Source organism: Vipera ursinii (genome assembly GCF_947247035.1).
Source record: "Vipera ursinii genome assembly, chromosome: 2".
NCBI lineage: Eukaryota > Metazoa > Chordata > Lepidosauria > Squamata > Viperidae > Vipera > Vipera ursinii.
The window spans coordinates 18,900,471-18,916,894 of record NC_139513.1 but is presented as its reverse complement, the minus strand read 5'-3'; the positions used below and the strand labels follow the sequence as shown (position 1 = coordinate 18,916,894).

The 16,424-nt window shown below is 44.2% G+C and overlaps 1 protein-coding gene across 3 annotated transcripts in view; it reads right to left on the bottom strand.

Moving 5' to 3' along the window:
• Positions 1–16,424, bottom strand: part of PPT2 (palmitoyl-protein thioesterase 2) — a 68,981-nt gene that overhangs the window by 10,153 nt on the left and 42,404 nt on the right. For all 3 annotated transcript variants that reach the window (XM_083355678.1, XM_083355680.1, XM_083355679.1), the window contains exons 3-7: positions 13,403–13,569; positions 10,592–10,745; positions 5,122–5,217; positions 2,788–2,895; positions 1,815–1,898 (exon numbers count right to left, since the gene is read on the bottom strand). In XM_083355678.1, the coding sequence (XP_083211804.1) occupies positions 1,815–1,898; positions 2,788–2,895; positions 5,122–5,217; positions 10,592–10,745; positions 13,403–13,558 (598 nt within the window). In that variant the 5' untranslated portion in view covers positions 13,559–13,569. The remainder of the gene's footprint in view (positions 1–1,814; positions 1,899–2,787; positions 2,896–5,121; positions 5,218–10,591; positions 10,746–13,402; positions 13,570–16,424) is intronic.

Here is a 16,424-nt window from a genome sequence, read left to right as displayed (position 1 = left end):
GGGAAGCCAGATTCACTTAACAACCATATTAGTAACTTGTTAACTGCAGTGATTCACTTAATAATAGTAGCAAGAAAGGTCATATAACAAAATTCATTTAGCAGCTTTCTTGCAACAGAAATTCTGGGCTCAATTGTGGTTGTATGTCAAGGACTACCTATATGTTTGGGGGAGACTTAAGTAGAAAAGGCACCTATTTTCTCTTTAAAATGACTAAAAAAATGAGCCTGAGTATTTCAGATTCACCTATTCCAGGGATAGGCAACCTTGGCTCTTTTATGACTCGTGGACTTCAACTCCCAGAATTCCTGAGCCAGCCATGCTGAGGGGAAAGGAAGAGGTTTCCAAGCTGAGCCATGCTGGCTCAGGAATTCTGGGAGTTGAAGTCCACGAGTCATAAAAGAGCCAAGGTTGCCTACCCCTGACCTATTCCAATGACATCATAATTTAAACTGGCCACACTCCTCACATGGCCCCAGGTAGAGAGGAAATTCCAGGCCAAAAATAGATTTTCCTGCTCTACTTGTAGAAAGATGAAACAACCATTTATCCTCCAGGAAATTTCTTGTAAAGTTGTCATGTCTGATGCATTTAAATTATCTCCTTTCCCCCTTCTGGTTCTGCTCCTTTTTAATATTTGTGACCTGGCAATTATCTTTATGAATCAACGTGTCGTTTAGACTACTGTTTCTCAAACCTTGGCCAACTTTAAGAGGTGTGGACTTTTGACTCTTAAAATTCCCCAGACACTGAGAAATTCTGGGAGTTGAAATTCTGCCGGGGAATTCTGGGAGTCAAAGTCCACGCGTGGCCAAGATGGCACCTGACCTTCGCTCCTTCCGACGCGGCCTGAAGACCTACCTATTTGAGCAAGCCGGCCTGGCCTGATGGGGGATGTGCTGGGGGTTTTATTGGGGATTTTTATTATTCTACTGTTTTTAGCTCGGGCTCTTATTTAATTCTTTTTTAATTTTTGTATTCTGTATTTTTATGTGCCCTGTTCACCGCCCTGAGTCCCTCGGGAGAAGGGCGGTATATAAATATAATAAAGATAAAGATAAAGATTAGAAAATGCTGCTTTCGGTAGTTAGCAGAAATGATGCAGAATAAAATAAAATGAGGCCAAGTCATAAAAGCTATCCTCGATGCGAGGATTTCGAATGGCATTTCGTGATTATCCCAAAGCCTAAAAGGTCAGGAAATTTGACAAGCTTGAACTTTAAAGCCCCCAGCGGATCTGGCTTGGCCAAGATCCGCTTTCAAGCCTTCTTGAAAGGCTCAGGCAGGAAAGAAAAAAAAAACCCGAGCAATGATTTTTGCAGTCACCTTACATTCTCCATATTAGGAAATGTTTCAGTTGCAAATAAAATCACGTGTACTCCTGCTTCTAAACCTTTGCTGGAGGCACAGAGCCAGCTCTAGCTATAAGGCAGAGTTTGGACAGGCTCCTAAAAATAATCCCTTTTGGCAGGAATTCACTGGAGATTTGATTCGCTCTGGAGGTTTGAACAGAGAATCGTAGAGCTGGAGAGAGCTATTTAGTGTCCAGCTCTTCTTGGTGCAGGAACTGAATTGAAGCATCCTGGACTGATAACTGCCTAGCCCATTACAACAGTGGCAAGAAAGGTCAGAAAATGGGGCAAAATTCACTTAATAACTATCTTGCTTAATATCGGAACTTTTGAGCTCAACTGTGGTTATAAGTCAAGGACTACCTGTATTTTGAATTAATCACAAAGCAGGAACATGTGGCGCTTGCTACTCTACCACTCTCCCTTGTGTACTGGAATTGAAGGATGTCAAAACACATTTACCACTTGCATTGGGGTGAAGTCTCTCATCATTCAACACAGCCAAGAAATTGCTATTGTTGAGGTAAAGATCTCTGTGGTGTGGGTCTGAAAATGCAAAAGATAGGGAGGGGGGAGAGAGAAAAGTTGAGAGTCACTTTGTTTTGTTTCTGTATCCAATAAGATATGTTAATTAACTCACTAAATCAACTTCAAGGTTTAGGGCAATGCGTCAGCCCACCTACACCTATCTTTCCTCTAGATTTTAGATATGAAACTAGATCTTAACCAACTTTTAATATCAGAAATGAGCAATTAAAAAAATGCTAATGTAACATTTTTGGCATAGATAATACTATTTTGGCTGTGTAAGCAATGCCTCATACAGCCCCCACATTGGGAACCAGAAAATGTGGATAAATATAGGCCTATTAAGGAATTAGCCTATTAAGCACAGGCCAGATGAAACACCCCATTAAGACATTATTTAGTCTTAGCTAAGTCTATAAGCATGAATTCAGTGACTATAATTAGAAAGCCTCAGCTTATGGTTTAGTGATTTGTATTCACCCAACCCAATTACATTTGGCCATCCAACTTGGCTTAAGACAAGAACCATTTGGCCAAAAGATGAGTTCACCCATTGTATTAACCACAGTGCAATTTCTTTGGTTATGGGTTAGGGTGATTAGCTGAGCTACTGGAGCTTCAACAAACCACATTTAAAACAATTCATGGCCTCACACAATATGTGAATTCAACAATATAGGTGAAAACATTCTGGAGAGAGAGAGAAGTTCCCGGAGGATGGTATCCAGCACAAGATTGAAAGCTCGGAAGACAAAACCTCTGGTCCTGGTGACCCACCCAGATTGGATCTTGCAACATTATCCTGGGACATGTATATTCATTCATAAGTGAAAACAGTTTAAACCCTCAAAAGCCCCCCATGAAATGAAGAATAACTGCAGAAGTCACAAAGCAGACCGTATTTTACCATTCCAGTAGTTACAGATGGAGACATCTTGACCCAGCTGTGTGTAGCAGAGGCGGTAGAGGTTGCTCTTCATGTAGTGCGGAAAGAGCCACTTCAAGTAGTTGGTGTCTGAATTGGGAAAAAAAATGTAGAGAATGCCAATTAATAGTTGGCATCCCACCACTATTTTAAGCTCAGGATCTTCTATCCCAGACATGTCAAACACAAGGCCCGGGGGCCGGATCCGGCCCGCAAAGTGGTTTCATGTGGCCCGCGAAGCCATCCTGGAAACAGTGAGGGAACGGCCCCCACTGCCTTGGCCCTGGCCCAGAGACCCTCCTCCTGCCAGAGACCCCCAGATCTGTCCCACTCCTGCCCAGGCCCCCATAGGCACCCTCGATGCCAACGATGTAGAGCTGGCCACGCCCACCCAGTAGGCCATACGCACTCTAGCCACGCCCACCCAGTAGGCCACGCCCACCCTGGCCATACCCACCTGGCCCCGAGGGCAACCGCAATGCTGATGCGGCCCTCAATGAAATTGAGTTTGACACCCCTGTATCTATCCTTTTGTAGCCTAATCTGATGTTTCCAGACAGGATGGCCCAAATCACTCATAATCCCCAGACATTACAGGTTGTCCTCAACTTACAACAATTCATTTAGTGACCATTCAAAGTTACAACAGCACTGAAAAGGCAACTTATGGCCATTTTTCATACTTATGACCGTTGCAGCATTGCCATGGTCACATGATCAAAATTCAGATTTTTAGCAACGGACTCATATTTATTGCCATTTCAATGCCCCGGGGTCATGTGATCACCTTTTGTGATCTTCTGGCAAGCAAAGTCAATGGGGAAGCCAGATTCACTTAACAACCATGTTACTAACTTAACAACTGCAGTGATACACCTAACAACTGTGGCAAGAAAGATTGTAAAATGGGGCAAAACTCATTTAACAAATGACTCAGTTAGCAACAGAAATTTGGGGCTCAATTGTAGGCGTAGGTAGAGGACCACCTGTATGCCTTTGGGAAGGCTAAAGCACACACGACAACTAATGACTCCCTAATCTCAGTTCTTTTTCAAAGTAAATAGCTCTACGCATGCCAGCTAATTTGGGAGCCGAAATCCCATCTATTTGGAGGTAGCACCAGTTGGAAAAGCTAGGACAAACATGTCAAACACAAGGCCCGGGGGCTGGATCCGGCCCACGAAGTGGTTTCATGTGGCCCGCGAAGCCATCCTGGAAACAGTGAGGGAATGGCCCCCACTGCCTTGGCCCTGGCCCAGAGACCCTCCTTCTGCCAGAGACCCTCAGATCTGTCCCACTCCTGCCCAGGCCCCCATAGGCACCCTTGATGCGAACGATGTAGAGCTGGCCATGCCCACCCAGTAGGCCATACGCACTCTAGCCACGCCCACCCAGTAGGCCACGCCCACCCTGGCCATACCCACCCGGCCCCCTGAGGGCAACCGCAATGCTGATGCGGCCCTCAATGAAATTGAGTTTGACACCCCTGAGCTAGGAGATGGGGCTGTCAAAATTCCAGAGATTTCCATCTTAGTAATGTAAATATAAATATAAATATAAATACATGTGTAAGAGTAAATACAGTTATTCTTAAATTTACAACTGTTCGTTTAATGACCATTCAAAGTTACAAAGGCACTGGAAAAAGTGACTTATGACCATTGTTCACACCGTTGCAGCATCCCCATGATCGTGTGATCAAAATTCAGATGCTTGGCAACTGGTTCATACTTACAACGGTTGCAGTAGCCCGGAGTCTTGTGAACAGCTTTTGCGACCTTCTGACAAGCCAAGTCAATGGGGAAGCCAGATTCACTGAACAACCGGGTTATTAACTTAACACCTGCAGTGATTCACTTAACAACCGTGGCTAGAAAGGTCGTGAAATGGGGCAAAACTCACTTAACAAACGTCTTACTTCACAACCTAAATTTCGGGCTCAGTTGTGATCGTGGGACTAGGACTGCCTATATAGAAACCCATGTTTAAATATAATAGAAACAAATGCATAAATGGAGGTGCAAAAATGAAACTTTTGGATTGGTGAGACTGGAACGGTAAACCAAATAGGATAAGGGAAAAGATACTGGAAATGAAATATTATACTTGGCTGTTAGAGAAATGGCCGGTATCCATCAGAAATGGAAAACAAAAAGTTGAAGTTGTAACTGTACTAGGTATTCCGCTGCGCCGAAAAGAGTTAAGTCCCTGGTTTGGTTTGATTTTTTTTCCTTTTCCCTTTACACTCCAGTCTTGTGCCCCAAAGTCCCACACAAATATCACCAGAGTGTCCCTTATCCTTGTTTCATTGCTTACCCCCATATTGCCCCATTTGCGGGGAGGAGAGAGAGATGAAGGTGTCCACGTTGTGGTCGGGCATCGTAGAGAGCAGAGCACGACAAATAAGTCCTCCTGTAGGACAGAGTGAAAATGTCAGGGAATTGAGCAGCCAAATGGAGTCAGAGACGCTGACAAGAACTCGTAGTTTTACATAAATAAATATATTTAACATCTATATTTACAGTAAAGAAAGGTAGTCAGGCAAACGGGAGAATCGTGAGGTAAATCACAGAGCGTACAAGGCACACATTTTTTTAAAAAAATAAATTGGTGACGTGTCAAGATGAAGATTAGATTTTACTGTTAAATCGTAAGAATGATATGTAATGAACAACATAGGTTTTGTAGACAAGAGAATTATTCTTTACTGGAATAGGGAATTGTAGGTTACCCAAAAAGTAAGGTCTTTTCTGCATATTATAGGCTACCTTATTGCAATTAGGTAAAACTTAAAAACAGGATTTTGATGTGTATTAGTCTAACTATATTGAAAACTTTGTTAATTGACTAGCTCATAACTAGAACTGTATTAACTTAATTACTTTGACTATGTGAAAATTAAGGGAATCAGAGAGGGAATTTTTATTGATGCAACCTGAACTATCTACAAACAACTTGTTATTTGCTACTTTGGACTACCCAACCACCATATTGCTTCACAAATATATGTATATATCCCAACCCCTACCCTTAACCTTTCCTCTACCCTATTCCAAGTCCCCTTTTCCCTAACCTTCTTTGTCAGGGGCCTTCAAACTTGGCCCTTTTATGACTTGTGGACTTCAACTCCCAGAATTCCTCAGCCAGGCATGCTGGCTGAGGAATTCTGGGAGTTGAAGTCCACAAGTCATAAAAGGGCCAAGTTTGAAGATCCCTGTTCTTTGTTAACCCCAGTGCTTTTTTTGTAAAAGAAAAAGGTGCCGGAACTCACACATGTCATACAACCCGCCTTGCAAGGTTCCATCCAAAAAAGGTGCTGGAACTCTGTTCTGAGCGTTCTATGACAAAAAAAGCCCTGGTTAACCCTATAAAACTAATTTAAAAAAATTAAAACAAAAAGGCACAGAGAAGAAAAAAAGCAGGAAAAAAGGGAAACTCCCCCTCCGCACCCACAGCAGCCAATCACAGCGCAGATCGCCTCACGCAGGAGCCAGCTCTTTCCAAACTATCTGTTAGGCATATGGTGTTAGCCTACAATGTTGGGTTGAAAATATATTAACCATAATGCTATGTCTTTAAGTTGTTAATTGGCCAATGGGTGTGTAAGTGTTCTCATGGCCATAAGAGGAAGCTAGGAACGTAGCTTCTCTCTCTCTCTGAATTCACTGATCTCTACTATTACTGTTTTTGCTCTGCTGTTGGTTTACTACTGTTGTAAACCTGAACTGTGTATTGACCTCTGGATCGGTAAGAAGACTTTGTAGTTTGGATTACTTCTTGGACTGTTGCTATTGTGAATGACCTGGACTGTTTATTTTTGACTGTGCATTTTTGTTCTTACACCACCTTAAAGTAAACTACTTTTTGTTTTTACAACTCAGTGTACTCTTGTGTGACTCTTGCTGCTCTCAGTACCCTTCCTTGTCTGTGCAACTCTTTGGTAGCACAAGGAGACCTCTGCACAACAAATTCCTTAACACTATCGACCACAATTGAGTGTTCTGGCTCACTGCACAACCCCACAGCTCCTCCAGCTACTAAACTGAAAGATCTTAACCGAAAAGAATCAAGAATCAAGTTTTAGAAAAGGGGCGACATTGGCAATATTTGTCTCTAAATCTTCACCCAAATAAAAAAATGGTCTTCCTCTACACTGACTTTTTTTGGGCCTTCCATCAAAACGCCAACCTTTCACACTATGTAGAAGATTTACAAATGGGGCCTTTGGAGTACAGCGGTCCTCACAAGTACTTGTTTAGCAAGCGTTTGAGCTTGCAATGCGCCACTGAAAAAAGTGACTTATAACTGGTCTTCACACTTAAAACCATTGCAGCAGCCCCACGGTTACGTCCTCCAAATTTGGGGGATTGGCAACTGGGATGTTTTTAAGAGAGATGCAACGTCCCAGAGTCATGTGATCACCAGTTGCGACCTTCCCGGTCACCTTCAGACAAGCAAAGTCAATGGGAGAAGTCGGATGTGTTTAATCACTGCGTCATTCACTTAAAAACCGTTTTAATAACCATAGCAAAAAAATGTCAGAAAATCAGGTGCGACACACACTTAACCACTTTGCTTAGCAATGGAAATTCTAATCGAAATTGTAGATAGAAGTCAAGAACTACAGGTAGTCCTCGACTTATGACCAAAATTGAGTCCAACATTTCTGTTGAGAAGCAAGAGATTTGTTAAGTGAGCTTTGCCCCATTTTACGAACTTTCTTGCCACCTGTTGTGATTCAGGGTCAGCCTGTGGGTTCGGCAGTTGGGTCGGACAACTCAGAGGAGGAGGAGGGGAGTGTTGAAGAGCTTGCTGACGGGGTTGGAGAGCTTGCTGATGAGAGCCCACAGCCAGGCCCCTCCCACCTGGTCACGACGGAGACCCAGCTGTGTGAGCCTGACAGCGTGGATGAAGATGACCCACAGCTGGCCCTGTTCAAGGACGCCCGACGCAGGAGGCAGTCAATCAGGAGTAAACAGAGGAAGGCAATGGGGCACCTCGGAAGGAGGCAGAGAGAAGCCACGCCCTGAACTGTATAAAAGGGGAATGCGTGGGAGGGCTGGTTTGCTGAAGGCAACCGTTTGAATAGTTCCTGTTTCATGGTTCGTGTTTGCTCTCTTTGCTCTGTTTATGTTTTTATGTTAATAAATTTGGCAGGCTTAGTTCCAGCCTCTTGTCTTCTTGTAAAAGGGGTTGTCCCTGCCTTATCTGCAGGGCCGGTAGCAGGCTGGTACAGAACACCACCTTTGTTAAGTGAATCACTGCAGTTGGTAAGTTAGTAACCCAGTTGTTGAGCAAATCTGGCTTCGCCGTTGACTTTGCTTGTCAAAAGATTGCAAAAGGGGATCTCATTACCTTGGGACATAGCAACGGTCACGTATGAACCAGTTGCCAAGCAGCTTTGATCACATAATCACGGGGATGCTACAAGGGTCACAACAGTGAAAAAAGGTCACAGATTACTTTTTTCAGTGCTGTTGTAACTTTGAACGGTCAGTAAATGAACTGTTGTAAGTTGAGGACTAGCGGTACTGGTATTTCTCCTCAAATTTGGAAACATTTGTGAGGTTTGCAAAAAGATTATGACAAGTGACATCAAAAATTATGACAAACATTACAAACGGTTGCTTGCACGATGAGCTTCCTAAATGCAAACTAACAGAATGATACTTGCCCTGGATTGGCCTTTGATGAGCAACCACAGGCAGAAGTTCACCAGCCCTTTTAATTTCCCACAGTCTTTAAGCTAACATGGCTTTAGGCCACTGTTCCTCAACCTCAGCATCTTGAAGATGTTTGAACTTCCTCCCAGGTCAAAAACCTGAAGGGAGGCTTAGAGATGATTGGGTGGTGTCCATACAATCCAATCATCTCTTTCTTGAATGCATACTCATCTAGGCCCCAAGTTGCAAGCCAGGATGTTATGAAAATCACCACCACTTTGCTTCAGGCCTCCAGCGCAAACCAACATGGAAAGGATGACCAAGTGAAGTGCGCACACAAAGGAAGCATTTGAACTCTACAGGTGAACTATTACTACGGCAGATCCATTTATGGTTCAGTGTAGGCATTAAATATGTTGTTGTTCAGATTAAGCAGTGTCACTCAAACCTAGACCTCCCTCTCTCCAAACCAGTGATGGTGGACCTATGACATCCACGTCAAAAGATGACACGCCACAACATTTTGAGTGATGCACCAGATTCACCCAACAACAGCTATTCTCAATAGCATCCCCTGTTCTTGTGTGATTTTGGGAGGATTCCCTGGCCGCGCAAGAATAGGTTAGGTAGGGTTTGGGTCACATGAGAATGGGGTGTGAGAATGGGGCATGCTTTTGCATGGGTTTTGGAAGCCACAGAGATCACCAAAAAGCATTTTCAGAAGCTGCTAAAGGAACGAAGGCCTTGTGCAACCCAGAATTGCCTTGGATGGGTCACAGGGGTCCATCAACAGAAAGCCTCAGGAAGAGAACTGGTGCATGGCCGGGAAGGAGAGAGGGAGAGAGAGAGAGAGAGAAGGAGGAGGGAGGGAGGGAGGGGGGAGAGAGGGAAGGGGAAAAAAGGAAGAGGAAGAGGAAGAAGAGAGGGAGAGGGAGGGGACAGGGACCGAAAGGGTGAGAAAGAGGAAGAAGATGATGAGAAGAGAGGAAGAAAGAGGGACAGAGGGAGGGGGAGGAAGAGAGGGAGATGGGGAGGGGAAAAGAAAGGGACAGCGGGAGAGGAAGAAGAAGGAAGGGGAGGGGAGGGGAAGGGAGAGATGCTGGACCATAAGCCATAAGCCATCCAACCCCATTTTAAGCTGGCCTAGTGCATTATGGGAACTTTTTTTGGCCAGTGTTTTTGTGGTGCTGGGACTCTGGTTACTCTGCCTTGTAAGTACCAACTAGACAAAACACAACTGTTGTGTGGAGAATTGTGTGAGTGTACGATGGTATACAAATTTAATAAACAAATAAGTAATACAATTTCAGGAAAAACAGGCAAAGAAATCGCTCATGTTCCCCAGATCATTCCTGATAACCTTCTACCTCTGTTTTTGAACAGACAAAATCATCTCCGTGCACAACAGGCCATCTGGATGATGCTTCTTGTAGATTGGCTCTTGAGGAGCGACAGAAGGCAAAACCTCACACAACTTTTAATTTCCCACAGCAACTCGGAGGTAACATTACTTTAGGCCAGTATTTCTCAACTTCAGCAGCGTTACAATGGGTGGACTTCAACTCCCAGAATTCCTCAAGCAAAATGTGAGAATAGGGCACCTTTGCAATAGGTGGACTTCCACTCCCAGAATTCCTCAGCCACCATGAGGGAATGTAAGGAAAGGAAAGGTGGTACAAGTAGTCCTCAACTTATAACTGGTGACATAACGACTGTTCAAAATTACAACAGGCTTTTAAAACTCTTCTTACAACCTGCCCTTGAAGTTATGACTGCTGCACTCCTGTCCTGCGGTCACATGATTGCATTTCAGGGGTTTGGAAACTAACTCACATTGATGTTTGGTTGCAGCTTTTTGAAGTCATGTGACTGCAATTTGTGATGTTTTTGCCTATTTTTGGCACAAAAAAACCCCAAACCCCACCATTGGCTACACTGGATTCACTTTATAACAATATAAAAATGGTTGTAAAATCAAAATCCAGTTACATGGTGCCTTGACTTATGGCCACAATGACTGACAAGCACAACTCCAGGTCATATGTCAATTATCACTCAATTAGCCTCTATTCCTTCCAATATGGAGCCAGACCTGCCTTTGGCCATGCCAAGAGCCCCATTACCTTGTGAGTAGCAGAAAAGGTGGACCCCATCCACAGCATTCTGCATAATAGGGTAAATCGCCTGTCTGAACCCCTCCACTTGCATCCACAGAGATTTCAGGCTTTCACTTCGGTCAAACAAGTCCACAACTGAAACGTTGGTTCCTGGATGAGTCTATAGGAATTTGACAGGGATGAAAAGCACGAGATATTTTCAATACTTTATCACATTCTTTAGACATGGGAGAATCTAGGCCAGGGGTAGGCAACCTTGGCTCTTTTATGACTCGTGGACTTCAACTCCCAGAATTCCTGAGACAGCTTGGCTGTCTCAGGAATTCTGGGAGTTGAAGTCCACGAGTCATAAAAGAGCCAAGGTTGCCTACCCCTGATCTAGGCTGAAGCTGAACCTAAACTGAACATTTAGACTGAAGCATAAACATTGAAGCATAAATGTAACAATGCCATAAAAAATATCTTACACATGAACTACCAAGTTACAGAGAGTCCTTTTTCTATCAGTAAAGTAACAACACACAACTTTCAACAGCGAGAAAGGAGGAGGGAAGTGTAAAATATTTACAAAGCGGAAACATAAGCCCTGCGCTATTCCCATCTCTGACTCTTCCTGCTAGATACAAATATTACAAACACAACGCTACATCTGTTACTTATTCCTTATCTCCTTCAGGGAAGATTTGATGATCCAGTTTCTCCTAAATATCCTTGCCCAAACCAAGAAGGGTTGCTCAAAGTCTAGTCACAACATAATCACAGCTACCCCCATTGTGGTCACTTTGTGCAGGAAACAGCAATCCTAAACTTGTTTTGCCTTGACATTTGAAGGAAGTTCCTTTGATGACACACCGAGATAGGGGGGGAAATACCTCCTGGTGGTGATTTTTTTTTCCTTTTCCTTTCCTGTATGGAGGCAGCGTGAAGTAGTGATTAGATAATGCCAGACTTGGATTAATGAGATCTTAGTTCATACTCCTACTGAGACATACCATGGTTCCTTGGTACTCAATTGCTTTGAAATTCATCGAATTCCACATTTTGATGTGAAAATTTTGTCCCGGTACTCATTCTTTGTTCAGTAGTCAACACATAAGCCAGAACTTGTCAGTGTCAGCTGTCTTGTGATTCACTACATTATTCCTTATGGGAAAAATCTGTTTGCTACTCATAGCTTTGGGCACTCATTGCACCTCCCGGAACCAATTAACAATGAGTATTAAGGTGCCACTCAATCTAAACTACTTTATAGGGTGTCACAAAGGGGGGGAAAGGGGTAGAGAAAGAAGCATGCTGACTAATCTTGAAAAAAGGGTGGGATGCGTAGGCAGGATAAATTACAATTATCTTTATTGCGCAGGATTTCCATAATCAAGATGAATGCTTTACCAAAAGATGTGGTTTCTATTTCATAAATTATCAATACTGATGATTGATGTAGTGTATAAAACTTAGGTAAAGGTAAAGATTCCCCCGCAAATGTGTGCTAGTTGTTTCCGACTCTAGGGGCCGGTGCTCATCGCCGTTTCAAAGCCGAAGAGCCAGCACTTGTCCGAGGACTTCTCCGTGGTCATGTGGCCAAAGGCGCACGGAACGCTGTTACCTTCCCACCGCAGTGGTCCCTATTTTTCTACTTGCATTTTTACGTGCTTTCGAACTGCAAGGTTGGCAGAAGCTGGGACGAGTAACAGGTGCTCACTCTGTTACGCGGCACTCGGGATTTGACCCGCCAAACTGCCGACCTTCTGATCGACAAGCTCAGCGTCCTAACCCACTGAGCCACCGCGTCCCTTAAAACTTAAACAATGACAAAAGGATATTTCTGAGTTCGTATGGCGAGAGGGAAAAAAAACCCTGAGAGTAAGTATAAATTGTTGCAAGATGCTAAAGTAAAAGGAGGCTTGGGTTTACCAGATTTAAAATTGTATTTTGTGGTACGTTGCTTGGTGTGGATGAAAGAATGGGTGACCCTCCACAAACAAGAGATTATTAGATTAGAACGGTCACGAATGGAGATTTGGATGGCAATAAAACAAGCATTTGGCAGCTTCAGAGTTTGAGCCCTCATCTTCCCCTGCCCAGAAAAACCAGACTTTCCAGCTCAATCCCTGTGCAATATCAGCCTGTTTATCGTACCGCACAGGACTACGTATATTCTGTCTACAGCCTGCCCAGAATGAGTCACCCGAGGCCCAGAAAAATAAATTACACCCTAATCCTTGGTGGAGCAGTGGGCTAATGCCTCCTTAAGTCACACCAGCTGCCTGCAATTAGTGCAGGTTCGAGTCCCACCAGGCTCAAGGTTGACTCAGCCTTCCATCCTTCCGAGGTAGGTAAAATGAGGACCCAGATTGTTGGGGGCAATAAGCTGACTTTGTAATAATGCCGCTTGGGGTTTGTGTGTGAAAGCCCTAACAAGCAGGCATATACATAGAATGAAGGCTACTGCTAAGCTTGTAAGCCGCCCTGAGTCTTCGGAGAAGGGTGGGATATAAATGGAATTAAAATTAAAAAAAATAATCCAGATTCTAATCAGAACAAGATGGCTGCAACATTCTCCCTCCCAGATTAGCAAAGCAGAAGAGAAGAAAAGGATAGAAGGAGGAGGGAAGGAGAAGAAAGAGGTGGAGGAGGAAAAAATGGAGAGGAGAGGAGACCAGAGGGAAGGAGAAGGAGGAGGAGGGAGGGGAGGAGCAGGAGGAGGAGGAGGAGGAAGGAAGGGGAAGCGGAGAGGCTACAAATAATCTTTTATGAAGTCAGTGTCTATAGTTCCCATCATCCCCCATCAGTCTGATCAATGTCGCCTCCCCCACTCACCTCATTGATGAAATTAAGCAAGAGCTGGAAGTCAGAAGGGCTGTCAAACAGGCCATGGACAACGATGACAGGCTTATAAGAGGCGGTGAACGTGAGGAAGAGGCAGGCGAGGCAGAAAGCAGCCAGTAAGCAGAGATAGCCTCGGTGGTGTGGCATGGTCCCATCAGCTGGACGAGAGAGAAGGGTTACACTGACCTCCAGCCCAACCCTAAGAAATTTCTCACTGTCCCATTTAAGCCGGCAAAACCTTTTTCTGCTCAACCGTGCATTATTATGGAGGGACTGCCCAGCCTAGAAGTAGGAAACACTGAGTCTACGGCCGGGTCAAGAACAATCACAAAATGGGGGGAATCTGGCTACACACACACACACAAACCCGTTATTTGCTCCAAAGGCAATTGTTGAAATTCCTTCCCATTCACCTTCACTTGTTCCTGGCAGGGCTTTTTTTCTCATTGAACGCTCAGAACGGAGTTCCGGCACCTTTTTGGGATGGAACCTTGTAGGGTTGGCAAGGTGGGTTGTATAACATGTGTGAGTTCCGGCACCTTTTTCTTTTACAAAAAAAGCACTGGTTCCTGAGATGCTTCCCGCCCCCACACTCACACACTTAATTTTGTTGCTTTTTCTGGGCAAGAGGGTGCATTTTGAATCCAAGCTTATCAAGCACTCCTCATTTTATTTCCTAAAAAAAGGTCAATGGAGCCAAAAGTTATCTTGGAATAAAGATACCTTAATAATAATAATAATAATAAGTTGGAAGGGACCTTGGAGGTCCTCTAGTCCAACCCCCTGCTAAGGCAGGAAACCCTATACCATTTCAGGCAAATGGCTGTCCAGTCTCTTCTTAAAAACCTCCAGTGTTGGAGCATTCATAGTTTCTGGAGGCAGGTTGTTCCACTGGTTAATTATTTCTAACTGTCAGGAAGTTTCTCCTTAGTTCTAGGTTGCTTCTCTCCTTGACTAGTTTCCATCCGTTGCTTCTTGTCCTGCTTTCAGGTGCTTTGGAGAATTTATTTATTTATTTAATTTTATTTTAATTCCATTTATATCCCGCCCTTCTCCGAAGACTCAGGGCGGCTTACAAGCTTAGCTTGGCTCCCTCTTCTTTGTGGCAGCCCCTGAGATATTGGAGCACTGCTTTCATGTCACCCCTCACCCTTCTCTTCGTTAAACTACACATACCCAATTCCAGCAACCGTTCCCTATATTTTTAGCCTCCAGTCCCCCAATCATCTTTGTTGCTCTTCTCTGTACTCTTTCTAGAGCAGACATGTCAAACACAAGGCCCGGGGGCCAGATCCGGCCCGCGAAGTGGTTTCATGCGGCCCGCGAAGCCATCCTGGAAACAGTGAGGGAACGGCCCCCACTGCCTTTGCCCTGGCCCAGAGACCCTCCTTCTGCCAGAGACCCTCAGATCTGTCCCACTCCTGCCCAGGCCCCCATAGGCACCCTTGATGCGAACAATGTAGAGCTGGCCACGCCCACCTAGTAGGCCATACGTACTCTAGCCACGCCCACCCAGTAGGCCACGCCCACCCAGGCCACACCCGCCCGGCCCCCTGAGGGCAACCGCAATGCTGATGCGGCCCTCAATGAAATTGAGTTTGACACCCCTGTTCTAGAGTCTCGACATCTTTTTTACATTGTGGTGACCAAAACTGGATGCAGTATTCCAGGTGTGGCCTTACCAAGGCATTGTAAAGTGGTATTAGTACTTCACATGATCTTGATTCTATCCCTCTGTTAATGCAGCCTAGCACTGTGTTGGCTTTTTTGGCAGCTGCAGCACACGGCTGGCTCATATTTAAGTGATTGTCCACTAGGACTCCGAGATCTCTACCACCTATACTATACCTGTGCATTTGATTTTTCCTGCCTAAATGTAGAACCTTACTTTTTTCTCAATTGAATTTCATTTTGTTAGATAGTGCCCAGTGTTCGAGTCTGTCCAGATCCTTCTGTATGTTAAGCCTATCTTCTGGAGTATTGGCTATTCCTGCCAGCTTGGTGTCATCTGCAAATTTGATGAGTTCCCCATCTATCCCCTCATCCAAATCGTTGATGAAGATATTGAAAAGCACTGGGCCCAGAACAGAGCCCTGGGGCACCCCACTACACGCTTCCTTCCATGTAGATGCAGTTCCATTGAGGACCACACGCTGAGTACGGCCTGTCAGCCAGCTACGAATCCATCTGGTGGTGATGCTGTCTAACCCACATTTTTCTATCTTATCGAGTAGAAGGTTGTGATCTACTTTATCAAATGCCTTACTGAAGTCCAAGTAAATTATATCTACAGCATTCCTCTGGTCCACTAATTTTGTCACTTGGTCAAAGAATGCAATAAGGTTTGTCTGGCATGATCTGTTTTTGACAAACCCATGTTGACTTTTGGTAATGACTTTGCAGTGAATCAGTTTCTCAGTTGTTGTTTTTTGTTTTTTTTTCAAGGAAGGACTAGATAGACCTTTCAGAGATTGTCCTTTCCACACAATTCCTCACTCCTATCTTTGCGAACTTTAAAATATTCTCTTCCCACAATGTAAGACACTCCTGTGGTCATGCTGTTGAGTTCACCAACTCCCACTAAGATGTTGCTAATCTTGCAAGATCTTGAGAGATGTTGGGCAAGAACAGCAAAATCACACGAAAATTCTGCTATTTACTTTTTAAAAAAAAAATATTTTAAAATTAGGAATACTAGGTGCTATTTTGGGGTGGTGAGCATTGAGATGAGCCTCTGGAGTAGCTTCAAACATTACAGGCAGTACAACGATTCATTTAGTGACCGCTTGAAGTTACAATGTCCCTGAGAAAAGGACCTATGACCACTTTTCACACTTATGGACTACTGTAGCATCCCCATGGTCACGTGATCAAAATTGACTCATATTTATGACGGTTGCAGCATCTCGGAGGTCAGGTGACCCCCCTTTTGCGACCCTCTGACAAGCAAAGTCTATGGGGAAGCCAGATTCACTTAACAACCGTGTTCCTAACAACTGCAATGATTCACTTA